The 27,758-nt window shown below is 45.3% G+C and overlaps 1 protein-coding gene across 23 annotated transcripts in view; it reads left to right on the top strand.

The window, feature by feature from the left end:
* The window catches only part of DLG1 (discs large MAGUK scaffold protein 1), an 818,929-nt gene that overhangs the window by 517,969 nt on the left and 273,202 nt on the right, over positions 1-27,758 (top strand). For all 23 annotated transcript variants that reach the window (XM_082251441.1, XM_082251439.1, XM_082251438.1 and 20 more), the window contains one exon: positions 14,769-14,892. In XM_082251441.1, the coding sequence (XP_082107567.1) occupies positions 14,769-14,892 (124 nt within the window). The remainder of the gene's footprint in view (positions 1-14,768; positions 14,893-27,758) is intronic.

Here is a 27,758-nt window from a genome sequence, read left to right as displayed (position 1 = left end):
AGTGGGGGATCGCGGTACTCTGGTACCTGGACGATCATCTTCTGCGAGCAGAGTCTGACTGCTCTGATGGACACCTTGGAGATTACTCTGCGATCTCTGAGAGAGTTCCATTGGATTCTGAACCTTCGGAAGTCTGCTCTGGTTCTGTCCACAAAACTGGACTATCTGGGTGGATTTAGCTTCAGCCAGAGTGTTGCTTCGTCTATAAAAACTCCAGAAATTGCAGGAGGCTTCTGTTGTCCAGCAGATGGTCACCCCCTGGGCATGCATGCGGGTACTGGGCCTGATGGTGTCTACCTTTTGAGGCATTTCCATTTACACAGTTCCACACGAGATCTCTGCTAAAAAGATCCTGGTGAAACGGGACAAGACACATCCAGTCTCTAGACAATTTGATCCTATTGAGCCGGGGTATGAGAGCGTCCCTGATATTGTGGCTTCGTTCTCCAGCACTTCGACAGGGAAATCCTTCTCCCCTTGTACTAGGCTGTTGTCCTGATGGATGCCAGCCTGTCCGGGTGGGGAGGCATCCTCAGCCCAGCTTGTGGTCAGGGAGTCTAGACTCGGGAAGAGTCCAGACTACCGATCAATGTACTGGAACCCTGAGTGATTAGACTTTGTCTGGATCATTGGAAAATTCGACTTCAGGGGTTTCCAATACAAACTCAGTCGGACAATGCTACGGCCATTGCCTATGTCAATCACCATGTGGGCACAAGAAGTGTCCTGGTGGATAGGGAAGTAGCCAGCATTCTAAGGGGGGCGGAAAGATTGTTCCAGCCCTCCCTGCTTTACACATTCCATGGAAGGATCCGAAGTTTGTGGCATGGTCTCGGGATCCTATGGCCAACGCCGCAGACGCCTTAGTGGCTACTTGGCGTCAGTATCATCTGATTTATAAAAACAGAATGGTGTAGCGCTAAATTATGAATGACAAACACTTATACTGAATTAAAGTATGATGTTAACATATACAGTCCAAAAAATGAACACTGAAGTCCACAAAGGAAGGTATTGGCTGAAACAGATTCCCAGGAAAGGAAAAGCTCCAAACAAATGAAGAAAGGTGAAGATCAGGTGTGCCCAGGAGTAGAAATGAATCCACCAGACAATATAGTGAGAGATGGCTCCTTACCAAATAGCTCTTGCCACTAGACCATAGGTGGCTGAACGCTCATATGAAAGAGAGATCCTCCAATGTATTGGAATGGCCAGGCAGGAGCATAGGTCACTCTCTCCGGGGACAACCAATCATAGGTCACAGGGATATCCAGTGTATAGCCATGGAAATAAAAAGGGGAAACACTCCCATAGTGCATTACCAATGTATAACTTTAATAAATAAAAAGGGATGCACTCACATGTAAAAACTTTGTATGTCAGCGGAACAAACAATGACATGCAGCCGCAGCAGTCCTGCAGAACATTCCTCCTCGGATCATGGGTCACCCGGCAGTATGGTGGAGAGCTAACGCTGATGATCCATCCAAACACCAGGGACCAATACGAACTCTCGCGCCGTCAGGATAAACCACTACATGTTTCGTGATAACTCACGTCCTCTAGGGGTTGGTCCTAGGTCCGCTGACATACGTTTTTACATGTGAGTGCATTCTGTTTTTATTATTTTATTTGGAACTTGTACTATTGTTTCAGGTGTTAGCTGCTTCTCCTAAAGCGCAGTGTTTTTTCTGTTTTTATATCATCTGATTTATGCCTTTGCCCCCTTTTAAACCTCTTCCAGGACTCCTGTGCAGGATCGAGGCAGCAAGGGATTCCGGTCTTTCTAGTGGCTTCAGACTGGCCTTGTTGGTCATGGTATGCTGATCTGGTATAGCTAGTTGCCGATGCTCCTTGGAGACTTCCTCTCAGGGAAGATCTTCTGTTCCAGGGGGCCAATCTTCCATCCTGCTTTACAGTCACTGGTTTTAACAGCTTGGCTGTTGATAGCCAGGTGCTGAAGGATGGAGGTTTGTCTTAATTCTACGCTGTGAAAGGTTAGAAAATCTACCTCCTAGGTAGATCTACCATCTTACTTGGAAGACATACGTTGCGTGGTGTGAGTTTTTTGGGCTTCTCCCTTGCTTCTTTTTCGGTGGCTCAGATCTTGGTTTTCCTCCAACGGGGGGTTGAGCAACACCTGACCTTGAGTACCATCAAGGGCCAGGTTTCGGCCTTGGCATTTTTCTTTCAATGTCCAGTGGCCACACATTCCTTGGTGCGTACCTTTATCCAGGGAGCTTGACACTTGATTCCTCCAGTACTGTCTCCATTACTGCCGTGGGTCCTGAAATTCGTATTGTCAGTGATCCAAGAATCTCTCTTCAATAATATCGGGAGGTTCCCCTGCTTACGATGTCCCAGAAGGTGGCCTTTTTGGTGGCTGTTACTTCTGCGTGCAGAGTGTCAGAGCTGGCGGCGTTGTCTTGTTGTTCACCTTACCTGTTTTACAGAGATATGGTGGTTCTTCGCCCCTGTTTGTCGTTTCTTCCAAAGGTCGTCTCTGATTACCATTTGAATGAAGACATCGTGTTGCCTTCCCACTGTCCCAGACCTAAACATCCTATGGCAATTGCTCTGCATTCCCTGGATGCGGTTTGGGCAATCAGGGTGTATCTGGCAGCTATGGAGACTTTTAGGAAGTCAACTCTCTATTTGCGCACACAAACTGTACTTTGGTTGGACCTTGAAAAGTGTTGGTCGCTTCTGCTCAGTGGCGGCCCGTGCATAGGGGCGCCGGAGCGCCGCCCCCCTAAAAAAAAAATGACAAAAAAATTGAAAAAAAAAAATGACAAAAAAATAATAGAGTTTTGAAAAAAAAAAAATTGGGTTCGCAGGCCTATGCGCTCGGCCTGGTGGATATGGGGGGGGGTGGGGTCTACGACCCAGAAGAGGCGCCGATTGGCTGCCTTCTGGGAGCGTAACCTGGGCGCAGCAAATAGCGCTGAGCCACCCCACCTTCATGATATCCTGGCTGTGATTGGTCCAGTCTCCAGCCTGGACCAATCATCATCCAGGACATCGCTGACTTGCAATGGGGGCGGTGCCGGTGCGTGCGTCAGTTACGCACCGTCACCGCCCATCTCCTTCCCGCCGCCCGGACCGGAACTGAAGACAGAAGACTGAAGAGGAGGACGTCCACGGCGCTGCTCGTGTCGGTTCCCGGAATCCCGCCATCCCGCCGCCGTCAGAAGGTAAGTGATTGAAGCCGGCCTGTACCATCACCTGTGCCATCCCTATGCCATCACCTGTGCCATGCCTATGCCATCACCTGTGCCATGCCTATGCCATCACCTGTGCCATGCCTATGCCATCACCTGTGCCATGCCTATGCCATCACCTGTGCCATGCCTATGCCATCCCTGTGCCATCACCTGTGCCATCCCTATGCCATCACCTGTGCCATCCCTATGCCATCACCTGTGCCATGCCTGTGCCATTGCCTGTGCCATTGCCTGTGCCATCACCTGTGCCATCCCTGTGCCATCGCCTGTGCCATCCCTGTGCCATCGCCTGTGCCATCCCTATGCCATCACCTGTGCCATCACCTGTGCCATGCCTATGCCATCACCTGTGCCATGCCTGTACCATGTCCTCAAAGTCATGCAATTTTTTTACTGCGTTTTTTGCCGTGAAGCAATACCTATTACATTTTTCTTTTTGCGCCCCCCCAAAAATTTTGAGCACCAGCCGCCACTGCTTCTGCTGCTACCATTTCCAGATGGATCCGACTGGCTGTGATTCAGGCCTATTCAATTAGGGGTCAGGTTCCTTCTTTCCCTGTTAAGGCACACTTTACTCTGGCACTTAGTGACTCCTGTGCCGTCGTCAGGCATCAGTATTGCAGGTTTGCAAGGTGGCCATCTGGTTGTCTGTGCACGCTTTTACAAAGTTTTAAAAAATGGATATGTTGGTATCTGCGGATGCTTCTTTTGGCTGCAAGGTTTTCGAGGAACCGGACCTCTTTGAGGATGTATTGTTCTTTCAGGCGAGCTCTAGTTGTTATGGTTGAGCTCCATGTTACCTGTTTGGCTATGGTTAGCCTTGGGAATTTTTTTCTGCTGTTTTCCCACCCTTCATGTTTAACACTGCTTTGGGACGTCCCAATGGTTTAGAAGCAGGAGCTGTGTCCCTCAATGAACGAAAGAGAAATTGGGATTTTTGACTTACCATAAAATCCATTTCTTTGATGTTCATTGACGGACACAGCACCTACCCCTCTTTCTTCTGACACTGCTTGTAACAAAACTGAGTGTGGGTGTGTACCCCCTGGGACTGCCCATAGGCACAGTCAAGCTTTTTCCTGCCTAGTGTCCTACTCCTGTAGGGGGCAGTTAAAAAGAATCCGGAGCTGTGTCCATCAGTGAACATCAGAGAAATGTAATTAATGGAACTTATTTATAAGTCAAAAATCCAATTTTTTTCACCCATCTGTTTTCAGATAGAAAACACAGCTTTGGGCTAGCAAATATAAACTGATGATCAATGAGGACACACCCTGGGTGCCTCTAACTCCCTCTGTGAATGCTCCGTTTTTTGCTAGGGTCTAAAAGTGATGCACGTAGTCTAGGGCTGAAACAACTAATCGATTAATCGTCAACTAATCGATTATGAAAATAGTTGTCAACTATTTTCGTAATCGATTAATCGGTCAGCCGATTAGTTGTCCTGCATACAGAATGCATTATTTGTTTACATATCAGAAAATACAGTGCAACGCACATACAGCGCAGTGCACCATCCATACATGTATGTAGATAACAGAACTTGTGAATGTGTGAGGAGCAATGCCTCATGGGAAATGTAGTCCTGGGCAAGAGAAGGACCCAAGTGATTCCAAAGGCAGAGGTTTTTTAACCTTGCAATAGGGACACTCTGTACAGTACTATACTTTGCTGCTTCCTATAGGGGCACTTTAAAGGCAGGAGGGGCCAGAAGTGCTGTGGGAAGGGGGGGCGCAGAAGAGGAGAATCAGTGCTGCTCTGTGAAAAATCATTACACAGAGAGGATAAGTATGACAAGATTGTTGTTAAAAAGAAAAAATCCAATGTTTACAATCACTTTAAGGGCTCTGTGCAGGGAAGAGGAGCATCTGAACCCAGAGAAGGTGGAGGCCGATAGACTAGAGGTGATATAAGGCATTACAATTACATTTAAAGTAAAAGTTTACTAGTATTGTGCATTATATTTAAAATTATTATATCCATGGAAAAAAAAAAGTCTCAGCTTTTAGTACTACTTTAATATAAAAATTTTATTCCCCCCCCCCCCCTCCACCCTTCATATACCTTCATGTTTGACTCCCAGTTAAAATATCCAGCATATCCGACTTCTAAGCATATTTTTTTACATACATACACGATACAAGATATAATACTTTCACTGTTTCACAGTAGAAATTATAATTATATTACAGTAGCGATATTTGCCGTTTTTCTACTAAAAAGGGCTATTTTTTTTTTTTTTTTTTTTTTTAACCCCCATCATGACAGGTGATAAAGAGAAAGCATGCTGCTGCTACTAAAGGTCTTCTGCTGCCCATACATGTATTGGATTTTTGGACAGAAATATTTGCATTTATATTTGTAAAAATAATTTGTATATTCGTTGAATGGACAAGTGTTTGAAAATTCCACTTGCTTTTAACAATAAATTTTAAAATGAATATAACTTCTGAGCAAAAACCACATACACTATTTGTTTGATTGAGAAGTTTGCTATATATATGCTCCTTAAAATTTTCCTGTCACTGTGGTTTACAACGAACACTGAATAGACCCCACTAATGGTTAGAAAAATCAAATTAATGTTTTTAAAAATTTTCTTAAAAAAAATGTAGTTTGTGTATGGCCAGCATAAGTGACAGCAGGCACGGGGAGCTTGTATCAAGCTACCTGCCTATTAATAAGGGAGTCTATCATGAATATTATATACCAATCCGGTCTGAAAATTAGCAAAACTTTGTTTAAGGTCTTTTAAAAATATTGATCTCGGAGTCTATGTACCACATTTAAACCTCCAATAATGCATATATCTGTCTCAGAGTGGATTAAATATCTAACTATATAGCTGGATGTTTATATTTACCACTGCATATAGATATTCAAGAATATTAACTAAATTATACACTTTTTTTTTTTTGAGGTTTTTATCCGATTAGTCGAAACAATAATCGGCCAACTAATCGATTATGAAAATAATCGTTAGTTGCAGCCCTAACGTAGGCTGTGGACAGGGGCATATTGACATATGGAACACTGTTAACAAAAAAAGATGCCACCCCAGGTGAATAATTAAGTGTTATTAAACCCACTACATTAAAAATCAGTCAGTATTTGCAGTAAAGCATGCTTGTTATACTTGTTATACCCTTTAGTGTGGATCCTAAGGGGGTTAATCCTCTGCATTTTGTGAAAAGGCTGGTCGATCCTGTCTTCTGGTCATCTCCTCCAAAAATTAACCTAGAGTCAGGCTGCTCAGTTTGGTGTGTATTGTTAGAGCGCTTTTTTTTTTTTTTTTTTTGGGAGGGTACATGTGATCAGAACAGGGCCAATCAGCACTGTCCAATGTTCAGACGTAGAATCAATGGTCTTTGAAGCCTGATAGGACAATCGTAGGAGAAATAAACTCCTCCAACAAGCTATTAGCGCTCACTGATAAAAGTCACAAGATAGCTCTAATTGCTATATACTGCCGATGAAAAAAGGTATTTATCCGTTTATATTTACTAAAATAATTTTATTACCATGTTCTGTGTACTGTAGGAGACCAGATATAGCGAATGCAGGATTTGGGTTTAGTAACAGTGCAAAGAGTCAGTATTTGCAGTGTTGACCCTTCATTTTCAAGACCTCTGCAATTCACCTTGGCATGCTGTCAATCAACTTCTGGGCCACATGCTGACTGATGGCAGCCCATTTTTGCATAATCAATGATTTAAGTTTGTCAAAATTGTGTTTTTTTTTTTTCCAACGGCCTCTTGAGGTTGGACCACAAGTTCTCAATGGGATTAAGGTCCGGGGAGTTTACTGGCCATGGACCCAAAATTTTGATGTTTTGTTCCCAAAGCCACTTATTACTTTTGCCCTATGGCAAGGTGCTCCATCATGCTGGAAAAGGCATTGTTTGTCACCAAATTGTTCTTGGATGGTTGGGAGAAGTTGCTCTCTGAGAATGTTTTTGTACCATTCTTTATTCATGGCTCTGTTTTTAGGCAAAATTGTGAGTGAGCCCACTCCCTTGGCAACCCCACATATGCATGGTCTTAGGCTGCTTTACTGTTGGCATGATACAGAACAGATGGTAGTGCTCACCTTTTCTTCTCCGGACAAGGGTTTTTATCGCATGCCCCAAACAATCGCAAAGGAGATTCATCAGAGAAAATGATGTTTTTCCTCGGGAGAATTTGCTTCTTTGCTGTCCTTGACACCAGGCCATTCTCCAAAAGTCTTCTCTTCACTGTGCCCGCAGGTGCAATCACACCTTCCTGCTGTCATTCCTGGTCAAGCTCTGCACTGGTGGTGCCCCAGATCCAGCAGCTGAATCAACTGTAGGAGATGGTCCTGGCATTTGCTTGACTTTTCTGGGTGACCTGAAGCCTCCTTCACAAATGTAGTGGAATTGTTTTAGGGGGTTAAGTTCATTTTCATGGCAAAGAGGGTCTTTGCAGTTAATTGCAATTTACCTGATCACTCCATCATTCTGGAGAATTTGCAAATTGCCATCATAAAATCTGAGGCAGCAGACTTTGTGAAAATTAATATTTGTGTCATTCTCAAAACTTTTAGCCACGGCTGTACAATCCGATTTAGATTTTACAAAACTTTGTAATATGAGGCCCTACCTAATCTATTGTTTTAATTTGCATTCAGTCAGGCTTCCTTGCTCTACAACGTTATTGGTAGATCTAAAGGAGATTGTACAGATTAGTCCTGTAACAAGCCTGGGCATTCAAACAGAGTATAGAAATATTCAAAAGCAAGAAAAACCGAAGATATAAGCAAGTATCAGCTCTTCTGTAATGTGTCCCCCCAACCCTTGCTATTGGCCATTAAAGTGGACTTTGCACTAAAAATGCACTTTTTCACCAAGATCCACCACTGCCATACAATAACATTACATTAATAAATTAAAATAACCTGCTTTTAAAAATTTGTATATACTTGGCTTACCCTTGCTTCTGCCCACCATGCCTAGCAAGGGTGATGTTCCTATCCTTCCAGGGATTACGAAGTAGCCAAAATCTTGCTTGAAGACTGTTTTTTAATTTAGTCTTGAGAGATGTGGCATACTCCGCATTCCAGGCATTTTTGCAGGATGACAGTGATGTCACCCTCTACAGTACAGTTGCTGATAAGGCAAGTATATTACCTTACAGGGTTTTTTTTTTTTTTTTAATTGTGCAGTGGTTAGGGCATGGGGGAGGTTGCACTAATTAAATGGACTTTGTAAGGCAAGGCATATTTTAAAGTATTTCTGCACTTAGTGCTGATACTTTAGCTTCTCCTGTTGTTGCAGCTTATACAAAAATGCAGTGGGCTTCTGTTCCCTATTTGAAAAAAAAGTTTTTCTGTCAGTTAGGCCTGCAGGTCCCATCTTCTGTGCACATTATGTTGTGTTGTGCAAGGTGCGCCTCTCAGGATCTACTAGAAGGTGCTCTGGGCAAGACAAGAGATGGACTCTACCTTATGAATGGGAAATTCCGCTCTTGCCTTACTCAGAAGATCACTCTAGTGCAGAAAAAAAGTGCAAAAACCCATAAGCTTTATGGGTTTTTGCACTTTTTTCTGCACATTGCACTTATTTGAGAGGATCAATATACAGCTGCAAGAAAAAGTATGTGAACCCTTTGGAATGATATGGATTTCTGCACAAATTGGTCATAAAATTTGATCTGTTCATCATCCAAGTCACAGCAATAGACAATCAGTCTGCTTAAACTAATAACACACAAAGAATGAAATGTTGCCATGTTTTTATTGAACACACCATCTAAACATTCACAGTTCAGGCGGAAAAAGTATGTGAACCCCTAGACGAATTACATCTCCAAGAGCTAATTGGAGTGAGATGTCAGCCAACTGGAGTCCAATCAATGAGATGAGATTAGAGGTGTTGGTTACAGCTGCACTGCCCTATAAAAAACACCAGTTCTGGGTTTGCTTTTCACAAGAAGCATTGCCTGATGTGAATGATGCCTCACACAAAATAGCTCTCAGAAGACCTATGATTAAGAATTGTTGACTTGCATAAAGCTGGAAAGGGTTATAAAAGTATCTCAAAAAGCTTTGCTGTTCATCAGTCCACGGTAAGACAAATTGTCTATGAATGGAGAAAGTTCAGCACTGCTGCTACTCTCCCTCGGAGTGGCCATCCTGTAAAGATGACTGCAAGAGCACAGCTCAGACTGCTCAATGAGGTGAAGAAGAATCCTAGAGTGTCAGCTAAAGACTTACAAAAGTCACTGGCAAATGCTAACATCCCTATTAGCGAATCTACAATATGTAAAACACTAAACAAGAATGGATTTCATGGCAGGATACCACAGAGGAAGCCACTGCTGTCCAAACAAAACATTGCTGCACGTTTACAGTTTGCACAAGAGCACCTGAATGTTCCACAGCAGTACTGGCAAAATATTCTGTAGATAGATGAAACCAAAGTTGAGTTGTTTGGAAGAAACATACAATACTATGTGTGGCGAAAAAGAGGCACAGCACACCAACATCAAAACCTCATCCCAACTGTGAAGTATGGTGGTGGGGCATCATGGTTTGGGGCTGATTTGCTGCATCAGGGCCTGGATGGATTGCTATCATGGAAGGAAAAATGAATTCACAAGTTTATCAAGACATTTTGCAGGAGAACTTAAGGCCATCTGTCTACCAGCTGAAGCTCGACAGAAGATGGGTGTTGCAACAGGACAATGACCCAAAGCATAGAAGTAAATCAACAACAGAATGGCTTAAACAGAAGAAAATACGCCTTCTGAAGTGGCCCAGTCAGAGTCCTGACCTCGACCCAATTAAGATGCTGTGGCATGACCTCAAGAAAGCGATTCACACCAGACATCCCAAGAATATTACTGAACTGAAACAGTTCTGTAAAGAGGAATGGTCAAGAATTACTCCTGACCGCTGTGCATGTCTGATCTGCAACTACAGGAAACGTTTGGTTGAAGTTATTGCTGCCAAAGGAGGTTTAACCAGTTATTAAATCCAAGGGTTCACATACTTTTTCCTCCTGCACTGTGAATGTTTACATGGTGTGTTCAATAAAAACATGGCAACATTTCATTCTTTGTGTGTTATTAGTTTAAGCAGACTGTGTCTATTGTTGTGACTTGGATGATGAACAGATCACATTTTATGACCAATTTGTGCAGAAATCCATATCATTCCAAAGGGTTCACATACTTTTTCTTGCAGCTGTATAACACTTAGTCACTTAAGTTTTCTGATGTGAATAGCATACATACCATATTTTATTTGTATGAATTATACGTTATAATTTATTGGCAAATATCGCAACCAGCTCATTGATTAATTGGCACAGGTTTTATCGCTGATTTTTATTACATACAATTTTTATTGCATATAATATTCATTATATATTTTACCTAGTTCATTGACAAATTAGCACAGGTTGATCATTACTAATAAATGGTGTGAATATCACCCAAGGCAAAACCTATCAAGGATCTTTTCCATTTACATTTTTTTACTTTATATCACACATTTTTTTTATTAATCTAGGCAGGGCCACCACTCACTTAAACATCAGCACTTTTACACATCTATAGGGACACCACCAACAGGTGAGGGCAGCAGCCGGATGTATACGCTATACATTTAATATATAATATTGATCCATAGCACAGGATATTCTTCTAACATTTACCATACATTAAAAAGAGCAACAAATTAAGCCAGCCACTCACATTTCTACCTAGATTTATTAGAACTCACCAGCTGGCAAAGTGGTATGTCCAAGCCTTCTTGCAGCACTGGTGGTATGCTCTCTAACCCATGCGCTGCTCTGGCTCCGCCCCACAAGCCATGCCCACAGCCCACCCACCCAGGCTGCTCCAAACCAATGTCGTTAGCGCTCGTCCTGGTCGGCCACTCCCCAGCCAGCAGCATCGTAGGACTCGGTACACTGACACTTAAGACATATACTGGTGTTCTGAGTACTTTATACATTCCTGGCCGGCGCCACAACAACACTGACTGGTATGCTGTTGCTCGGATATCGGCATACCGCTGGCAATTTAGCTTTTCTTTTTTTTCTTTTTCTTTTTTTTAGCTATTCATCTGGTGGGCCGTATTGCCTGCAGTTCCGGGCCGCAGGTTGGACATGCCTGCCTTTAAAGGATCACCTGCTTGTACATAGTCATTCTGTGCTCTGTTTTAGTTAGAAAAAAAAAGTGTGCAACCAGTTGTATAATGATAAATGGCATTCAATAGTAAGTCCTCTAACCACTTAAGCCCTGGAGAATTTGGCTGCCCAAAAACCAGGCCCTATTTTGCAATTCGGCACTGCGTGGATTTAACGGACAATTGCGCGGTCGTGCGACACTGTACCCAAATGAAATTGATGTCCTTTTTTTCTCACAAATAAAGCTTTCTTTTGGTGGTATTTGATCACCTGTGCAATTTTTAGTTTTTGCGCTATAAACAAAAAAAGAGCGACAATTTTGAAAAAATAACAATATTTTTCTCATTTTTTTGTATGAAATTCCCCAAAAATATATGTAAAAATCAATTTTTTTTTTAACATTTTAGGCCAATGTGTTTTCTGCTACACATGTTTGGTAAAAAAAATTGCAATAAGCATATTTTGATTGGTTTGCGCAAAAGTTATTGTGTTTACTAACTATCTGCGATTTTTTTTTTTTTTTTGCGGGACTGCAACATTGCGGCGGACAGATCGGACCCTTGACTGACATTTTTGACACTTTTGGGGTACCAGTGACATTACTACAGTAATCAGTGCTATACATATGCACTGTTACTGTAAAAAATGACACTGGCAGGGAAGGGGTTAACTTTTTTGGTGATGCAGGGGTTAAGTGTGTCCCTAGGTGCGTGCTTCTAACTGTAAAGGGGTGTGGCTAGTAATGTAACCACAGAGACATACGATCCTACATAGCAGGATCGTATGATCTCTGCAGTTAGATCAGGGAGAATGACATGCGGCTTTTACATTAGCCGCCTGCCTTTCTCCCTCTGCATCGGGAGATCGCGAGTGACCGACGGACATCGGGTCCACCGGTCACACGCGCAGACATGTTAGGGAAGGAGCGGGGGCGGGAGCTCACCTCCGGCGGCGCGTGCTCGCCCCCTAGAGGCTCTCAGGCTAGCGACGTAGTACTACGTCACTTTGCCTGTACGGGGCTGACTGCCGCAGTAAATATACTGTGGGCGGTCGGCAAGTGGCTAAACAGGTAAATGAAACATTCAATAAAAAAAAAAAATACAAACTATTTCAGTCCACAGTGATCAGAGAAATGTCCAATTGTGCTCTATTAGTGAAAGGTGTTTCACAGAAAGGTGCTTCAGCAAGTGTCTTCCCCACATAAACACGCCTCTTACCAGAAGAATAGGATTTCAAGTTATAGAGATCAAAATCGCTCCAACATAATCCACCACCAGAGAGATTCGACTTGCTGGCCGCTTTATGGGTGCTCCTATGTAAGATTACTGCTTCGCTTGTTACGATGTATGTTACAAGTGGACTTACTATTGAACACCATACCCACAGTGAAGCATGTTGGTGACAGCATCATGCTTTGGGGCTGTTTTTCTTCAGCTAGAACAGGGGCTTTATTCAGGGTAGAGGGAATTATGAACAGTTCCAGAATACCAGTCAATATTGGCACAAAACAGAAAGCTGAACATGAAGAGGAACTTCATCTTTCAGCATGACAACGACCCAAAGAATACATCCAAATCAACAAAGGAATGGCTTTACCAGAAGAAGGTAAAGTTTTAGATTGGCCCAGTCAGAGCCCAGACCTGAATCTGAAATGAAAATCTGTGTGGTGATTTGAAGAGGGCTGTGCACAGGAGATGCCCTCTCAAACTGACAGATTTGGATTGTTTTTGTCAGTATTGCCAAGTCAAGATGTGCCATGCTGATATACTCCCACCCAAAAAGACTGAGTGCTGTAATAAAATCAAAATTGTTTAAAGGTGTGGACACTTATGCAACCATATTTTAGTTTTTTGGTTTTACTTTCCTCCATCTAAAAGATTTCAGTATGTTGTTCAACTGAGTTGTACAGTTTATAGATCACATTAGAGGTAGAAAAAGTTCTGTAATTATTTATCTTTGTCTCATTTTTTTTACGTCACAGAAACCTTACATTTTAACAGGGGTGTGTAGATTTTTTATATCCACTGTATATGTTGTTAGTCTTGTATTCAGGCTTATATAAGTTGTAGCACCGTTTATATTCTATATTTTTATATTTACTTACACATTTTATACACATGGTTTGGGTAAGTGCATAATATTTTAGTTTTTGCTCGGTTTTAGTTGCCCGAGGTTTTAGCAAGTTTTACTTAACGGTTTTCCTAGTTTTGCACATACGCAATTAACTTAAAGCTCAACTTGAGAGAAAACTGATCTACCCTTTCAGTGGGTCCCTCCTTATCCCCACTGTAAGGCTTATCTTCTCATTTTGCAAAGGGGTTTTTGAATAAGGTATTATACAAACATAATGTCCACACTCTAATGGACGGAATACACGATAAGAATATCGCCCGATCATTCGACCACCGACTAATGAAAAAGTGTTCGTTGGTCGAAAACGTTGCCAACCTACACGGGCCGAATATCGCCCGACCGCTGTCCACCGACCATCGAAACAGTGTTCATTGTGATGATGATCTACAGATTTCAAATGAACGATCTTAACACTAATGTATAGAATATCGTTCATTCGCAAACGAGACGACCGAATGTTTCGTTTTTTTCAAACTGTATTTTTCGTTCACAATATCGATAGCGGTCATTGATGGCTGGGCATTAACGAGTAGAATATCGGCCGATCGTTCGCTGAGCGGAAATTTTCGGCCGATTTTCTTATCGTGTATTCCTGCCATAAGTCTTAAGTAGAATTAAAAGCTTTATTAAAATTGGCAACTCAATTAAAATAAAGGCATGTAATCAACACTCCCCAGCATGGGTTGCAGAAAATCTCCTGGATGACTTTGCATACGGGGTGGAGCAGTGAGCGTGATTACTCCTTTTTAAAGGACCTCCTCCTTTGTTGAACCTTCTTTAAATTAGGCAATATACTTGCCCTCATCCTTGCTCCTGGAGGCTTTCTCCTCTGTGGTTTATAATTGTAGTTATACTAATCTTGGTGTTTGATCCTCGATGGCTTGCTGTTTTATTCTGCAGCTGGCCTCATTCTTTTATATTTGGAAGATGCTCTGTTTGCTTTAACCGTACATTTTGAAAACATTTTGAGGTCCATTATATAACTTGTATAGTCTGAAACTTGAGAACTTTGCGTTTAATTTTGAGTTGTATGATTTCTATATCACTATATATAGCTGTATTCTGCTAAATTGGTAAACTTGCACATTTGTAATAAATTATTAATATTAAGAAAATTATTTTCTTCTTGATGTAGGTATATACACACCAGTGTAGTGTTACTTCCATTTTCTTGGTTTAGCTTTTGGTCATTAAGCAAATAGTTGTCTAGAAAAGCTGAAACAGACCTGTTGTGAGTTAATGATTTTGTTTTATTGCAGCATATTCTCCACAAGTTGATAACCATATCAGCTCACCTAGTTTTCTTGGGCATCCATTACCTCCCTCCCCAGGCCGATACTCTCCTGTTCCAAAAGGAATGCTTGGAGATGATGATTTAACACGGTAGGAATTTTTTGTGCTATTTGATGGTGATTTGTACGTGTTTAATTGCTGATAAAGTCATAAGTAACTGGATATTCCTAACCCTGCTATAGATCTGCTTTTTTTAATAGCTCATAGGCATTCTGTTAAAAACTATCGTGCTGCAGTGTAGAATTTTCCTAATTATATTGATCTTTGTTAACAATATCAATACTCTTGGTTGCAGCAATACCACTATCAGTGCTGATACTGAGCATATGCTCCGATACCTAAAACCGATCCCTTTGCAATGCAATTTGAGCCCATACAAAATTAATTCAATCCACACTGCAAAGAATCACATGCGATTTGAACAGGAATGCGGTGCGATTCCTGTCCAAACTGCTTGTGATTTCCCCCTACCGCTCCTATGTGAAAATCAGGCTTGTCACTTCAGCCTGGGTTCACACAGGAGTGGTTGTGGGAATAGGCTCAAATCACACCGCAAAAGTATCGGTACTCTGTATCGGTGAGTACTTGACTGAAAGTATTGGTATTCGTTCTCGCCAGCAAAAAAAATCGTATTGGAGCAAGCCTAAATACTATATATATTTATCTTTATCAGACAGTATAATACATGTCAAAGGATTTATTCATGATGGGGTATATGCAGATCAAGAGTCTAGTCTCGGGAGAGGCACTGACAAAAAAACAGGTGTTGCTTACAGAACTGTATTGCTAAACAAACTACACTTCTGTGTTCCCTAGGAGAAGTACAGTCAAACTTTCCCTGTACTTCTCCTTTTAATTGTGTACCTAGCTAAAAATGGAAAGGGTTTAAAGGGGGGTGATTAAACAGAATCTGTGTTTACTCACTGTATACATTGCATCCACATAATATAATCCTTGTACCAAGAAATACTACTCTTACGTCGGGGTCCCCAGAGGCCCCCCCTTCCGCTCACATCGGGGTCCCCATAGAGCCCCCCATGCTAACGTCGGGGTCCCCATAGAGCCCCCCGCTAATGTCGGGGTCCCCATAGAGCCCCCCGCTAACGTCGGGGGTCCCCACAGAGCCCCCCCATGCTCACGTTGGGGTCCCCACGGGGGTCCCCACAGAGCCCCCCCATGCTTACGTTGGGGTCCCCACAGACCCCCCTCGCTCACTGGGTCCCCACAGAGCCCCCACCCGCTTACGTCGGGGTCCCCAGAGCCCCCCGCTCATGTCTGGGGTCCCCAGAGAGCCCCCCCCATCGGGGTCCCCACAGAGCCCCCCCCCCCCCCAACAAATATAAACCTCCTGAAGTTCCTTACCTTGTTTAAATTTACAGCACGGGGGAGCCAGGGCACTGGCAGCAGCCAGATCTAAACAAGGAATTTCCACTACTGATAGCTGCAGGAGCAAGCCAGGTGGTGTGGCAGCAGGCAGCCCAGGACAGACTGAGAGAGAAAGTTACGCTCCCTGCTTAATGTCGGGGGGCGAAGTCATACTAATCACGTCGTTGGTTGCTAGATGCTGGTCGGTCCTAGTAACCAACCACTGCTGGCCTTGCAGTCAGTGGCGAGCAGGAGCCGGGACTGCCGCGGTGAGAGCACGGTACTGCTGCACCGCTAAAAAAAAGAAAAGTCGGAGGCAGTAATATTTTCTCGGGGGGGGGGGGAGGAATTGCCCTGGTGCCCCCCTGGATCCGCCCCTGACCTGCAGGTGATTAGACACTCGCGCTAAGAAACTAGGTTTTCTCGTTTGTTCATTGTAGAACACCGCTCCAGAATCTTCTTGACCATTGGTTTATGCTGCCCCCTACAGGAGTAGGACACTAGGCAGGAAAAAGCTTTACCATGAAATGTAAACAAATCCGCGCTTAGGATAATTCTAGATTCCTAGTATTTAATGTTGGCTGCAGCCCACCTTTATACTATATTACTAAGAATATAGTGAGAATGAAGAGAAAGGAGGGGGAAGGTGTATGGCGCTGCCAAAAAATGCTGATGTTTCTATATGTCCAAAAAATAGGTGTTATAGATACATACAATATAAATCACCACTATGAATAAAGTGTCCAGTGCATCCTATGTGTCTTCCTATTGAATGTGCAATACTAAAGGATAATACAACTATATAAATAATAAATATTTGTGCTGAACTGTGAGAAAAGTGGATACAGAATAAGTGAGAATTGGTATGATGAGAAAATTGGATGAAATGTATGAATTAAAAAATAGATAGAAGGGGTGAAATATACAAAATATAAAAATATATAAAATGTAAAAAATATAAAAAATATAAAAAAGTGGATCCACTTAAATTTACAGCCGTAAGAAATAAAACATCAAGTATGACTTAAATGAGGTGCACAATAGGTAGATAAATATTATAGCAGCAATAATACAAGAATAAATAAGTCCGTTACACCTAAGAAAGAACAAATAGTCCCACAATGCAAGAAAATTTCCTAAAAAACTTGGCAAAAAAAGGTGACTTGAGTGCAGGTGTTTTGATGAAATATTAAAGGTGCTCAGGTATATGGTGACCGTTCAGTGCTCCCCGCACCCCTTGGACCGCACTCACCAGAACTATGTACCCCTGCAGGGGTATCAGGCCTTGACTATAATCCTGGATCTCCTCCACTGACCATCAAAGTGGTTGGGTGGTCCGATTTATCTACCCGAATCTTGTGAACCCGGTTCCTTGGTGTTAGGGTCCGAAGGTGTACCGATATATGGGGGAAGAAGGCTCACATAGAGTAGTACTGCTAAGTTTTAAAATACTTTATTGTATATAAAAATTAGGTACTCACAAAGGGAATAGAGGGTAGTGGCATAGAAAGCAATAATAGCGCACTTCCGGGACGCCGTGCGTTCCACAGGGCGGATGTGCGTTCCACTTAGGCGGATGTGACGCGATGACGCTCTACGTACGTTTCGTCGTGATGACGTCTTCAGGGGACGTCATCACGACGAAACGTACGTAGAGCGTCATCGCGTCACATCCGCCTAAGTGGAACGCACATCCGCCCTGTGGAACGCACGGCGTCCCGGAAGTGCGCTATTATTGCTTTCTATGCCACTACCCTCTATTCCCTTTGTGAGTACCTAATTTTTATATACAATAAAGTATTTTAAAACTTAGCAGTACTACTCTATGTGAGCCTTCTTCCCCCATATATCGGTACACCTTCGGACCCTAACACCAAGGAACCGGGTTCACAAGATTCGGGTAGATAATCGGACCACCCAACCACTTTGATGGTCAGTGGAGGAGATCCAGGATTATAGTCAAGGCCTGATACCCCTGCAGGGGTACATAGTTCTGGTGAGTGCGGTCCAAGGGGTGCGGGGAGCACTGAACGGTCACCATATACCTGAGCACCTTTAATATTTCATCAAAACACCTGCACTCAAGTCACCTTTTTTTGCCAAGTTTTTTAGGAAATTTTCTTGCATTGTGGGACTATTTGTTCTTTCTTAGGTGTAACGGACTTATTTATTCTTGTATTATTGCTGCTATAATATTTATCTACCTATTGTGCACCTCATTTAAGTCATACTTGATGTTTTATTTCTTACGGCTGTAAATTTAAGTGGATCCACTTTTTTATATTTTTTATATTTTTTACATTTTATATATTTTTATATTTTGTATATTTCACCCCTTCTATCTATTTTTTAATTCATACATTTCATCCAATTTTCTCATCATACCAATTCTCACTTATTCTGTATCCACTTTTCTCACAGTTCAGCACAAATATTTATTATTTATATAGTTGTATTATCCTTTAGTATTGCACATTCAATAGGAAGACACATAGGATGCACTGGACACTTTATTCATAGTGGTGATTTATATTGTATGTATCTATAACACCTATTTTTTGGACATATAGAAACATCAGCATTTTTTGGCAGCGCCATACACCTTCCCCCTCCTTTCTCTTCAGGAAAAAGCTTTACCATGCCTATGGGGCAGTTCCAGGGGATATACTCCCACTTCCTGCTATAGGCAGGACCTAGTTCCTTGCTGGGATCTTTGGTCCTAGCATTATTTCCTTTATAAACCTTATTTCTCTTACGTCCTCCGACAGTCGCCGCCTCTTCATATTCGTCACATATGGGGTATTAGACTTTGCTCCGAAGGAGTAGCTAGGCAACAGAATATGTTAACATTAAAGCTTTTAACATATCCCACCCTCAAGGGGTGGTCCCCTCAGTCAATACCCTCCTACTTCCTGCAACCATATCCCAACTTTAATGTCTAGCTTGTCAGGAGTGGCTGGCTCTCTCTGTGCTGGGGCTTTGTGCCCCAGACTCTTTCTTCTTTTTTGATTTTTTGTTTGAGTTTTCTCTCTACCTTTACTTAGCAGTTCTTTTTGTCAGCTTTAGTTAGTTCTTCGGATGAAGAGGATCATGCGGGCTGGGTCTCGGGCTGATCCCCCTGGTCGCAGGTCGTGGGTCAGTGGCTTCCCAGCCTGCCATCGAGCGTTCAGCCAGGTAACGCTCCTGGCACAGTGAACGACCCATCCCTGTTCGGTGCAGGGATGATTGGTGAGGTGGCTACCTCACTGGACGCTGTGCGGTTTCTTAACCCCCATTCTGTGCGTCTTGTATGCGACTCTCCCTGCCTCATGTGCAGCGGCTTGTTCGCCTGTGCGGGTCCCCCACGCCACTGTGAGGTAAGTGTATTTATGTGGGGACCTGTCTGTCTGGGGGGTGTCAGTCTGGGACTGTGTAACCTGCCTCTATTCACACTGTTTGTCTCCCTATCTCTCGGCTGCATACTGTGGGCTGCAAGGGGGGGGGGGAGCTGTGTGACACTGTGTGTGTCAGCCTTGTCAGTGTGAGAAGCTGTGTGCTGTGGGGCATGTTTTGTGGCATGTTTGGGCATTATACAGCGATCGCTGCGGCGATCTGACATGTTTTTTTATACAGACATGTGTGCATTACTGTACTGTGGAGCGGCGGTTTCGGCGCCAAACGGCGCCATTTTGCCTACACTCGCTCCGGCCGCATGTTCTACATGCATGGCGGCCATTTTCTTGTAGCCTCCCATAGGCTTTCTTAGAGCGCCCTGGCAGCATCACTTCCTCTTCTCCAGGAACACCGATCGAGGCAGCAGCAGCGGCGAGGGTCTCCTCAGGTTATATCCTTCCTATCCATTGCCTGTGTCAGTTTTATTGTCCCTGTGGGGGTCTCATTGTGCTTGTGTGTGGTGCGGTGGGCTGCGCTCGCCGCGCGTGTTAAAGGGGCAGTTAACCCTTTATTGTCCGGCATTACAGGGGCAATGGATTCTCAGGAGGGCAAATTTCCTACCGCCTTGGTGGAAAGCCAGGGGACCGCTGTTTCCCCCCCAGGGGGGGATTTAGCCACTATTGTGGCTGGCCTTGCTGCTCAGGTGCAGATGCTGGTGGCTGCTCAATCTACTAAAAGACCCAGAGTTGCTCTTTCCTCTGATTCTGAGGGTGAAGGTGATGGGGCTGTTATGGCGGGGGCCTCCTTATCGGGGTCCCGCTCCTCCCTGGATCTAGTGGGGTCCGAGGTGGAGGCTGAAGTTGAAGGGGTTGATAATTCTCCCCCTGGCTCGCCTGAAGAGCTTGCAATCATGGATGAATTGATTGCTTCCATAAAGCAAACTCTGCGTTTGCAGGATGAAGTGTGTCCCCCCGCTGCCTTGGCGGCTTATGGGACGCAGAGAAAACGCAGGATGCCGCAGGTTTTTCCCTGCAATGATGATTTTCAGCGCGCTGTTAAGGAACAATGGCGCAATCTGCGCAAACCTTTTGCTGTACCAAGTAGGTTCAAGCTGCGTTATCCTTTCTCGCCTTCCACTGATGAAAGGTGGTGTGTACCTCCCCCAGTGGATCACGCAATTGCGGTTTTAAACAAATCCACTGCGATTCCTGCAGAGGATTCCCCTGTGTTCCGTGATGCCACGGATAGGAGATTGGAGTCTCTTGCCCGTCATACTTATTCTGTTACGGGTTCTATGCTTAAGGCTCTGTTTGCTTCTCTCATGGCGGCCCAGGCGATCGCAAGTTGGACGCAGATGCTTAGGCGCGTCCTAGTGGCTGATTCGGCCTCGCCGGCGACCCTGGATATGGTGGATCAAATCCACCAGGGTGTCATGTATCTGTGTGATGCGGACTTGGACCTGGTTCCGTTGGCTGCACGTGTGCACAGCGTGGCGGTGTTGTCTCGCCGCCTGGTTTGGTTGAAATGTTGGTCGGTGGACCAGTCTTCACGTAAGACCTTAGCCAATCTGCCTTATGATGGGTCTCGCCTTTTTGGGGAGTCCTTGGATGTGTTGATTAAGGGGATCACCGGAGGTAAGAGCACTCTCTTGCCCCATTTTCCCAAGGCTAAGAGGGCTTCTGGGAAGAAGCATGCTAATTTTCGGCCCCCTCAGGGGTCCTTTCGTGCCTTTCGGTCGCACTACAAGGGCAAACAGTTCAAGGGTCAAGGCTCTCAGAAGAAGCCCTGGTCTGGTAAACAGAAGTCCGGTCAATCCGGATCCGCAGCCCTTAACAGTGCGGCCTGAAGGGGCGCCCTCACCCAGTTTTGGGGTGGGGGGACGCTTGCTCGGTTTTCTTCAGCCCTGGTTGGCCCGCGTGCGGGACAGATGGGTTCAGGAGATCGTTCGATCTGGTTACAAGATCGAGTTTCTCTCTCGGCCGGAGAGCAGATTTTTTCCCTCAAATCTTCAACTGTCTCCAGAGCGTTTACGGGACCTGCACCTGGCAGTGCGGGACCTGAGGGCTCAGGGAGTGGTAGTTCCGGTGCCTCGTCGGGACAGATTTCGGGGGTTTTATTCCAATCTGTTCACCGTGCCCAGAAAGGAGGGCAAGGTTCGTCCAATTCTGGACTTGAAGGCTCTGAACCGCTCTGTGCGGGTTCGCAAGTTCCGCATGGAATCCCTGCGGTCGGTGGTGGCTGCCCTGGTTTCCGGGGGAATTCATGGCCTCCATCGATTTGAAGGATGCGTATCTTCACATCCCCATTTTCGAGGGTCACCAGAGGTACCTTCGATTTGCCATTGCGGAGGATCACTACCAGTTTGTGGCGTTGCCTTTTGGTCTCGCCTCGGCTCCGCGGGTCTTCACCAAGGTGCTTGCACCGGTTCTGGCATTATTGAGGGCCCAGGGCATTTCTGTCCTGGGGTATCTGGACGACATTCTGGTTCGGTCTGCGACCAGCCAGGGTCTGGAGAAGGACCTGTCTGTCACGATGCAAACTCTGCAGGAGTTTGGTTGGACGATGAATTTTCCAAAGTCGACGCTGAGTCCGTCGGTTCGTCTTCCCTACCTGGGAATGATTCTGGACTCGGTGCAGGCGAAGGTCTTCCTGCCGGAAGACAAACTCAGAACTCTTCAGGAGGAAGTCAGGTCCCTCAGGGACGTTCCGCACTCGTCTCTGCGGACGTGCATGAGATGTCTGGGATTGATGGTCTCGGCCTTCGAGGCGATTCCCTTTGCCCAGTTTCACACGCGGGGTCTCCAAGCGGAGATCCTGTCCATGTGGGACGGGCGACCTCAATCTCTGGATCTTCAAATCTCGTTGAGTCATCGCACCAGAAGAGACCTTCTGTGGTGGCTCCAGTCCCCGATGGTGTCCGGGGGCAAGTCGTTTCGTCCTATCTCGTGGACGGTAATCACCACGGATGCCAGCCTGTCGGGCTGGGGTGGTGTTCTGGGCGTTCTGTCCGCCCAGGGGACTTGGTCGGAGGGGGAGTCCTCCCTTCCGATCAACATTCTGGAATTGCGTGCGATAAATCTCTGTCTTCATCGCTGGACGGACCGGCTGCAGGGCTGCCCGGTTCGGGTGCAGACGGACAATGCCACGGCGGTGGCCTACATCAACCACCAAGGGGGCACCAGGAGTGCCCGAGCGGCTCGAGAAGTGGCCAACATTCTGTCCTGGGCCGAAACTCATGTCCCGGCGATAACGGCGGTTCACATTCCGGGGGTGGAGAACTGGCAGGCGGACTATCTGAGTCGCCAGACCCTGGATCAGGGGGAATGGTCTCTCCACCCGGCTGTCTTCCAGATGTGAGCGAAGTGGGGTCTTCCAGATGTGGACCTGTTCGCGTCTCATCTCAACAACAAGGTGAGAAGGTTCGTGGCAAGGACGCGCGACCCTCGGGCAGACGCGTCGGACGCGTTAGTGGCCACGTGGCATCAGTACAGGCTGATGTACGCGTTTCCACCGATTCAGTTGCTGTCCAGGTTCCTTCGCAGGTTACACTCGGAACGCAGCACGGTGATTCTTGTGGCACCGGACTGGTCTCGCCGGTCCTGGTACGCAGACCTCGTGAATCTGGCGGTCGACGGGCGGCCTCTTCGAGACGATCTCCTGTCTCAAGGACCGATATGCCATCCTGCTTTACAGTCGCTGGCTTTGACGGCCTGGCTGTTGAGACCGAGGTCCTGAGGGAGAAGGGTCTCTCCCCAGAGGTCGTTCATACCTTGATCAACGCGAGGAAGTCTTCCTCGGGGAAGGTTTATTACCGTACTTGGAAGGCCTATTTTGCTTGGTGTGAGTCCAGGGGATTTTCTCCCCGCACGTACTCGGTTTCCCGAGTGCTGTCCTTCCTTCAAACGGGTGTCGATCAGCGTTTGGCGCTGGCTACGATAAAGGGTCAGGTGTCTGCGCTGGCCGTTCTGTTTCAACGTCCCGTGGCTTCCAACTCCTTGGTTGGCACTTTTGTTCAGGGTGTACGGCATCTGGTTCCTCCTAGGAGGGATCCTCTGCCCCCTTGGGACTTGAATCTCGTTCTGTCTGTGTTGCAACGTGCTCCTTTTGAACAGATCAGGGAGATCTCGTTGTCTATGTTGTCCAAAAAGGTCGCCTTTTTTTGGTGGCGATCACTTCGGCTCGCAGAGTGTCGGAGCTGGCAGCTTTGTCCTGCAAGTCTCCGTATCTGGTTGTTCATTTGGATAAGGTGGTCTTGCGACCTAATCCTTCTTGTCTTCCGAAACCTGTTTCGGAATTCCATCTTAATGAGGATATTGTCTTGCCTTCGCTGTGCGCGAAGCCTAAACATCCACAGGAGGTGAGATTACATTCTCTGGATGTTGTTCGGGCGATAAGGGTTTACCTTAAATCGACTGAGTCTTTTCGAAAGACGGATTCCTTGTTTGTTCTTCCAGAGGGTCCTCGGAAGGGCATGGCGGCGTCGGCCTCTACCATCGCCAAATGGATCAGGCAGACCATTGAACAGGCCTATGCTTTGCAGGGGAAGGTTCCCCCTGTGCCTGTGAAGGCGCACTCTACTAGATCTCTGAGTACGTCTTGGGCCTGTCGTCATGGGGCTTCTGTAGCCCAGGTGTGTAAGGCGGCGACTTGGTCGACCGTGCACACTTTCACAAAATTCTACAAAGTAGATGTTCAGGCATCTGCGGATGCTTCCTTTGGCCGCAAGGTTCTTAGTGCGGCGATTCCTTAGGGTCCCTTGTGGGGACCACTGGCTGTTGGGATAAGTTTTTTATCCCCTGGTTATTTGTCTTTTCCTGGGTTGTTGCTCCTGTTGAGCACCTGTTTTTTCCTGTTGCCCAGCTGGGTTCCTTCCTTTGGTAAGGTTCCTTTCTTTGATGCGGAGACTGCGTTGCCTTTTTGGCGCGGATGCGTTTCCCACCCCTCATGTTTGCACTGCTTTGGGACGTCCCCATATGTGACGAATATGAAGAGGCGGCGACTGTCGGAGGACGTAAGAGAAAACTGAATTTTTGTAAAATCTAACCTGTAAAATTCCTTTCTCTGAGTCCTCCGACAGTCGCCGCCCCCGCCCCTCTTTTGGGGTTTGGTTGTATACTCTACTGCTATTCCACTAAAACTGAGATATGGTTGCAGGAAGTAGGAGGGTATTGACTGAGGGGACCACCCCTTGAGGGTGGGATATGTTAAAAGCTTTAATGTTAACATATTCTGTTGCCTAGCTACTCCTTTGGAGCAAAGTCTAATACCCCATATGTGACGAATATGAAGAGGCGGCGACTGTCGGAGGACTCAGAGAAAGGAATTTTACAGGTAAGATTTTACAAAAATTCCGTTTTTTTTTTTTTTTTCCTCTTTTTTTTTTTTTTTTTGTTATTGTCTGTTCCTGTGAGAACTACAATCAACTGCTGGACTGGATATTATAGATCCTTTTGTCTCCCCAGTCCGGCCATCGAGCATGACCCAAATTCAGCTCAGCCATAGGTCCGTCGCGACATAGCCCCACTGGACTGGGGCTGGCTGGTGAGCTAAACGACTCGCAAGGACGTACACGACCTGGTCATGGCCTGAGTCACAGCGTGCCTCTGGCCCGCAATACCCCCAGTGCGGTGGTCTGCCTGGAGTGGTGCCCACCCGGTTCCCTGGAATGGTCAGACCCCTGGCCCATTCCCCCCAGCTCCTTTAAACAGTCACTTTTTCTTTTTTCTTTTTCTGCTTTCTGGGCTGGTGTTCACCATAGCGTTGGTGTCCCAGACTCTGACGGAGTGGACAAACATCTTACGCCAGGATCTGGAAGGGGAACAGCTTCCCCCTGCCTTTGCCTTGCTGGCTGACCAGTTGGTCCAGGAGTTGCAATTCATCTGTGATGCCTCCCTGGATGTGGGGCTCCCTTAGTCTGTAGGCTGTCCGTGACAGCATTGGTCCTTCGGCGCATGATATGGCTTGCTTTAAAGGTCTAGGGCTGTAGTCTCTAAGGTTCCCATACCTAAATGATCCCTTTGGGGTTAGGCCCACTGTGATGGCTGAAGCCTGGACCTTTAGTAGGCTCAGTATTGTGGAAAAGGTAAAACCGGGTTTCCTTGTGTGTTGGCACCAGTTCCTGGCTTTTATTAATACAATCCACAGTGCATGGCATACTGTGCCCTTTTCTATGCAAAGAATTTGAGTCATTCACTTTTGTAGTAGATTTGCGATTTTGGCTCTGTGTGAGAAGTTTCAAAGTATTTTTCCCTTCTCCTATCTCGACTTCAGGAGGATAAGGTAACTGCATCATGCTTTTTAGATGACTCATTCCTATTTGCCTTTTCATCTGAAAAGGCATACAGTAGGTTGGCTTTTGTCTTCTATAGAGAGACAGCCACAGGAACACGGTCTGCACCTGGGTTATAGCAAATGTCCATTCCTCGGGTACCGTTATTTAACTGGCTGCTCATAGGTGCAATGAGCTGTTACAAAAATGCCAAGTAGTATGCATTTTGAGGGCATACAGAAAAACTCAAATTTCTGCTCAGGCTGATGGTTGTTCCCTTGTCCCAGATCAATGGCCTATCACTGTCCTATTATGACACCACTCCCGTCATATGACGGTCTCTCAGCATCCCCACGTCCAGAGCAGGACTGTAAACCATGCAATGGTCTTGAAGACCCTAGAGTGCGAGGTTGCTGATACTGCAGAGACTGCTCTAGCTGTGGGGAGGAGTGGAGGACAGATTGAGTGTATCACAATATTATTGTTTCCCCTAGACTTTAACCACTTAAGCCCCGGAAGATTTTACCCCCTTCCTGACCAGGGGGTATTTTGCGATTCGGCACTGCGTGACTTTAACAGACAATTGCGCGGTCGTGCAACGCTGTACCTAAACAAATTTGACGTCCTTTTTTTCCCACAAACAGAGCTTTCTTTTGGTGGTATTTGATCACCTGTGCGATTTTGATCATGCGCTATAAACAAAAAAAGAGCGTCAATTTTGCAAAAATAAAATTTTTCACATTTTTTTTATATGAAATTCCCCCCAAAAAAAAATGTAAAAATCAAAATTTTTTAACATTTTCGGCCAATTTGTTTTATGCTACATATGTTTGGTAAAAATAATCGCAAAAAGCGTATTTTTTTTTTGCGGTACTGCGACATTGCGGCGGACAGATCGGACCCTTGACTGACATTTTTGACACTTTTGGGGTTACCAGTGACATTACTGCAGTAATCAGTGCTATACATATGCACTGTTACTGCAAAATTACACTGGTAGTGTAGGGGTTAACTTTATTTGAGAGGAAGGGGCTGTGTGTGTCCCTAGGGGCGTAAATCGAACTGTGATTGGCTGTCTGTTGAGCTGTAGAAACAGTGATCAACGGTTCTACATAGTAGAACCGTGTGATCACAGTTTCTACGCAGGGGAGAATGACAGGCGGCTTGTTTACACAAGCTGCCTGACTTTCTCCCTCTGCAGCGGCGATCGCAGAGTGCCCCAGTGTGAACGGGGGCTAAAAGCTTCACAGAACAGCTGTATTTATACTCAGATTAAATTAAACATAGGTGGGCTCTATTCATTTACTAGTTTGGCCACTTCTAAAGGCAATTGGTTCCAATAGATTTTAGTTAGGTGTATCACAGTAAAGGGGGCTGAATACAAATGCATGCCAAACTTTTTACATATTTACCGTTTATGAACCATTTATCATTTTGCTTCCACTTTACAATTATGTGCCACTTTTTGTTGGTCTATCACATAAAAATCCCCCCAAAAATATTCTTACATTTTTAGTTATAACAATACAAAATGTGTAAAATTTCGAGGGGTATGAATTCTTTTTAAGACACTGTAGTTACCTGCTCTTTGCAGTGCTTTTGCACAGAGCAGCCTGGATGCTCCTCTTCTCGGGTCCCTCGCTGGCGCTCCTGGCCCCTCCCTCCTGCCAAGTGCCCCCACAGCAAGCAACTTGCTATGAGGGCAGCTGAGCTGCAGCTCTGTGTGTTCATTCAGACACGGAGCTGCGGTTCGGCCGGCTCCCCTCTCTCCTCATTGGCTAACTGACTTTGACAGCAACGGGAGCCAATGGCATCGCTGCTGTGTCTCCGCACTTGTGCACATCACTGGATAGAGATGGGGCTCTGGTAAGTATTGGGGAGGCTGCTGCACACTAAAGGTTTTTTATCATAATGCATAGCATGCATTTAGATGTTTATAACCACTTTAAAG

Source organism: Pelophylax lessonae (genome assembly GCF_965119305.1).
Source record: "Pelophylax lessonae genome assembly, chromosome: 3".
Classification (NCBI taxonomy): Eukaryota; Metazoa; Chordata; class Amphibia; order Anura; family Ranidae; genus Pelophylax; species Pelophylax lessonae.
Note: the sequence above shows the minus strand (reverse complement) of the source record. Positions and strands in the feature narration are given on the sequence as shown.